The sequence below is a fragment of the Onychomys torridus genome, unplaced genomic scaffold (genome assembly GCF_903995425.1).
Source record: "Onychomys torridus unplaced genomic scaffold, mOncTor1.1, whole genome shotgun sequence".
NCBI lineage: Eukaryota > Metazoa > Chordata > Mammalia > Rodentia > Cricetidae > Onychomys > Onychomys torridus.
Window position 1 is genome coordinate 1 of NW_023412056.1, and position 5232 is coordinate 5232.

The 5232-nt window shown below is 53.1% G+C and overlaps 1 protein-coding gene across 1 annotated transcript; it reads left to right on the forward strand.

The window, feature by feature from the left end:
- Window positions 1–473: 473 nt before the first annotated feature.
- Window positions 474–3453, forward strand: LOC118575469 (the record flags this gene model as incomplete). The annotated part of the gene is made up of 2 exons (XM_036176015.1): window positions 474–2946; window positions 3249–3453. Coding segments are annotated over 2 exons (2668 nt in total), but the record flags the coding sequence as incomplete, so codon positions are not given.
- Between the last annotated feature and the right edge of the window lie 1779 nt (window positions 3454–5232).

Below are 5232 nucleotides of genomic sequence, written 5' to 3' on the forward strand. Positions count from 1 at the left end.
CAGAGAATGCCCGAAGAAGCAGAAAGGGCGGGGCCGGCAGGTCCTCGCCCTTGGGGACTGAGGGAGTCAGGGTTCGGACCCCCTCCCCGAACTCCGGGTAATGTTTGAAGTGGAGGGGACCCCAGTGGACTTTGAGGTAGACACGGGGGCAGTCTATTCAGCCATCAAGCATCCACTAGGCCCTCTGTCTACCCGAAAGTCACTGGTCCGAGGAGCAAATGGAAGCAGAGAGAGACCCTGGACCACCCAGAGAACAGTCAACTTGGGAAAAGGTACTGTGCAGCATTCTTTTCTGGTCTTACCTGACTGTCCGGCACCCCTATTAGGTAGAGACCTCCTGACAAAACTGGGAGCTCAGATCTCCTTTACCTCTCGGGGCCCGGAATTAAAATTTGCCCACCCGAAAGTAGGGGACCTCCATCTCCTCACGCTAGAACTTCCAGCTGCTGAGGAATACCGTCTGTATGGAGCAGTGGCAAAAGCCTCTGTAGCCACTGTTTACCGTACAACGAGGAATGGATTCATAGGTTCCCTAATGCGTGGGCAGAGACGGGGGGCCTCGGACTGGCTAAGGAGCAACCCCCGGTGGTGGTCACCCTCAAACCCACTGCGGTACCCGTGCGAGTAAGACAATACCCGCTTAGTCGAGAAGCCCGAGAAGGCATAAAACCCCACATCAAGAGGTTTCTGGAACTGGGCATACTGAAACCATGTCAATCAGAGTGGAATACTCCGCTCTTGCCGGTAAGAAAGCCAGGAACAGATGACTACAGACCAGTCCAGGACCTGAGAGAAGTAAACTCCCGGGTAATTGACATTCACCCTACCGTGCCCAATCCTCATAATTTCTTGAGTACCTTACCGCCAGGGCGCAACTGGTATACTGTTCTGGATTTAAAGGATGCTTTTTTTTGCCTCCCCCTCCACCCTGATTCTCAAAAGCTCTTTGCCTTTGAATGGTCAGACCCTGAGGGAGGGGGGACAGGGCAACTGACATGGACCAGACTTCCGCAAGGATTTAAGAACTCTCCAACTATCTTTGATGAGGCTCTACACCGAGACCTTCGGGAGTATCGAGAGACCACCCCTGATGTCACCCTCCTCCAGTATGTAGATGATCTACTCCTGGCAGCTGAGACTCGGGACGCTTGCAAACAAGGGACTGAGAAACTTCTGGATACCCTGGCCAGCCTGGGGTACAGGGCGTCCGCCAAGAAGGCGCAGATCTGCCAAAACAAAGTCATCTTCCTCGGCTACTCCTTGGAGGGAGGCAGGAGGTGGCTCACCGATGCTCGTAAGCGAACCGTAGCCAGCATACCTGCTCCAACGGACCGCCGGCGGTTACGTGAATTCCTGGGTGCAGCTGGGTTCTGTCGGCTCTGGATTCCAGGGTTTGCTGCCATCACAGAGCCTTTTCTTCCCTTGTTAAAAGAAAAGACCCCCTTTGTCTGGCAGGAAAAACACCAGGCTGCATTTGAAAAGTTAAAGAAGGCACTCTTATCTGCTCCAGCACTCGCTCTCCCGGATGTGAGGAAGCCATTCACTTTGTACTTGCATGAAAAGGGTGGGGTGGCGGTCGGCGTCCTAGTACAAGCCCTCGGTCCATGGAAAAGACCAACTGCTTACCTATCCAAGCGGCTAGATCCTGTGGCCAGGGGATGGCCAATCTGCCTAAGGGCGGTGGCCGCGGCAGCCATGCTGGTGCGGGACGCGGACAAATTAACTTTGGGACAGCATCTGACTGTTATAGCTCCCCATGCATTGGAGAGCATTGTCCGCCAGCCGCCTGACCGATGGCTTAGCAATGCTCGGGCCACTTATTATCAGGTAACTCTGCTGGACCGGGACCGCATCACCTTTGGGCCCCCAGCTATCTTAAACCCTGCCACGCTCCTCCCAATTGCTGAACAAGGAGAGGAGGGAGTGCCGGTTCATGACTGTGGTGCCATTCTGGCGGAAGAAACCGGGGTCCGGACAGATTTAACGGACCAACCGCTGGCCAACCCTGACCTGATATGGTATACAGATGGCAGCAGTTTCCTAAATGAGGGCCAGCGGAGAGCGGGAGCGGCAGTAGTGGACAAAAATAAGGTCATCTGGTCTAGCAGCCTCCCAGAGGGAACCTCGGCTCAAAAAGCCGAATTGATTGCACTCACCCGAGCACTTACCATGGCAGCCGGAAAACGGGCTACCATCTACACAGACAGCCGGTACGCATTTGCAACCGCGCATGTGCATGGGGCCATATACAGGGAGAGGGGACTGTTAACTTCAGCCGGAAAAGAAATTAAAAATAAACAAGAAATCAAGGCATTATTAGACGCTGTCATGCTGCCTCGCGCACTGGCCATCGTGCACTGCCCAGGGCACCAGAAAGGTGACTCCCCAATTGCGGTCGGAAACCGGAGGGCTGACCAGGAAGCGAGGGAAGCAGCTCTCCGAGGCACCAGGCACCTGGTAGTCCACCTATCACCCCCTGAAAGCCCGGTCTCTGAAGAACCCCCGTCCCCCGAATCCCTGAAGGACACGCTGGAGCGAATCCACAAGCTGACCCATCTGGGTAGCCGAAAGTTAGTTCAACTCACTGAAGAAAATAAAACTCACTCCCCGTCTGAAAGGAAGCGGATGGCGGAGAAAGTGATAGCGGACTGCCAAGCCTGCCAACAGGTTAATGCCTACCCTAGTCGGTTGGCTCCTGGAAAAAGGCTACGAGGAAGTCGGCCTGGCCAACACTGGGAAATAGATTTCACTGAAATACAGCCGGCTAAATATGGCCTAAGGTATTTACTAGTGTTTGTAGACACCTTTACAGGATGGGTAGAAGCCTACCCCACCAAAAAGGAGACTGCAGCGATAGTCGCTAAGAAAATCCTGGAAGAAATCTTCCCAAGATTTGGACTGCCTCAGGTAATTGGGTCAGATAATGGCCCAGCATTCGTGGCTCAGGTAAGTCAGGGACTGGCAAAAATATTGGGGATCGATTGGAAGCTGCATTGTTCATACAGACCCCAAAGTTCTGGACAGGTAGAAAGAGCCAACAGAACCATTAAGGAGACCTTAACAAAATTGACCATGGAGACTGGCTCTAGAGATTGGACGATGCTCCTACCGTATGCCCTCTTTAGAGCTAGGAATACCCCTTCCCTTAAGGGCCTTACCCCTTTTGAACTACTCTTTGGTTGTGCTCCCCCAGTTAAGGACCTAGCTTTCCAGAAAGGGGAAATCATGCCTTCCTTCCTATCTGACAGACTGCGAGCCTTGGCGGTGGTCCAGCACACCCTGTGGAAACAGTTGTCTGCTGCGTACCAGCCCAGTGGAGATGGTCCTGCCCACCGGTTCCATGTAGGGGACTTCGTGTACGTCCGCCGGCACCAGCATCAGACCCTAGAACCTCGGTGGAAGGGTCCCTATCAAGTCCTGTTGACCACCCCGACGGCAGTTAAAGTTGACGGAGTTGCTGCGTGGATTCATGGCTCCCACCTTAAGCCCGCGCCTGCTCCAGATGTGGATTTGGACTGGACTGTGGAACGGACTGACAATCCCCTCAAGCTTCGGATCCGATGTGGAAATCAGCCGAACTAATCCGCACCAACCTGTGAGCCAAACATGGCAAGTACTGTCGGGGGCAGGGGATGTGGTTTGGGAGAAAACCGGTAGGCACCCTCTTTGGACATGGTGGCCTGCCCTGGAACCCAACCTCTGCCACATGCTGGCAGGAGCAGAAGACTTTGACATCCCAACCACTGATCCGGCAAACCCAGGTGAACCAGAAGTGTGCACCCAAAGTGGACGCTGCCCCTGTTCGCGTTACCCGGCAGGGTGCCGAGACCCGAGGGCCCGGGCGGCCCTGACAAAGAGACCGTTTTATGTGTGTCCGAGGGACGGGAGAAGCAGGTCGCTAGCGCGCTCTTGTGGGCAGCATGAAAGTTACTATTGTAAGTCATGGGGATGTGAAACTACAGGAGACGCTTGGTGGAAGCCGAGCTCATCCTGGGATCTGATCCAGGTAAAGAGGGAGACAGGTGGGAATGAACCCCCACTCTCTCAAGATTACTGCCGGAGCACACCTAGGACAGTCACGACCCTATGGTACGGGTCAGGACCTTGTACAGAGTTTGCCTGCAACCCCTTGAACATCACTTTCACCCAGGCAGGAAAAGCATCAAGGGATTGGATCAAAGGTAGACTGTGGGGCCTGAGGGTGTATCACCAGACGGCCTATGATCCAGGAGTCCTATTCAAAATCAAGTTAATAATAAACGCCAACCCCCAGCCGATAGGCCCTAATAAAGTATTACAGGACCAGAAAGCTCCTCCTCCTAAAACAAATAATAAACGGGTACCCCCAAGGCAAATACCCCCATCTAACTCAACCCGCCAGAACCCCTCCATCCTCCCGCTGACCACACCGGCTGTCACGAATCCCACTCTCCCAGGGTCAGGAAAACGGTTGATAGACCTAATCGAAGGGGGATACCAAGCCCTCAACTCTACTCAGCCCAACCTTACTGAATCCTGCTGGATTTGCCTCCAAGCAAGCCCCCCATACTATGAAGGGATAGCTGTTAATGGGAGTTTCACCTATAACACCTCCAAGAGCTGCGACTGGGGAACAAAGCATATGCTAACCTTACCTGAAGTGACCGGTTTAGGAACATGCCTAGGACACTCCCAAGTGCTGGGAAGCAAGCTCTGTGCACGTACAGTGAGTGTGTCCTCTTCTGACACATCCCAGTACATAATCCCCTCATCAGGTTTATACTGGGCATGCAATACTGGGATCACACCGTGTGTCTCAATTGCTAGCTTTAGCCAATCTAAGGATTTTTGTGTGTTAGTCCGAATTTACCCAAGGTTAGTTTATTATTCAACAGAAGAATTTGAAGGACATTTTCTGGGCAGAACTCGGTTCACACGAGAACCTGTCAGTGTCACCCTGGCTGTTCTATTAGGAGCAGGTATATTGGCGGGGGTCGGGACTGGAACTACAGCTTTGATTGAGGGCCCTAGACAGCTAGGGATTTTAGAAGCCGCAATACAGCAAGATCTAAGGGCAATAGAAACATCCATAACTGCTCTGGAAAGGTCCTTAACCTCCCTGTCAGAGGTAGTCTTGCAGAACAGACGCGGCCTAGACTTACTATTTTTAAAAGAAGGAGGACTTTGTGCCGCCCTAAAAGAAAACTGTTGTTTCTATACTGACCACACAGGGGTGGTAAGGGAATCCATGAC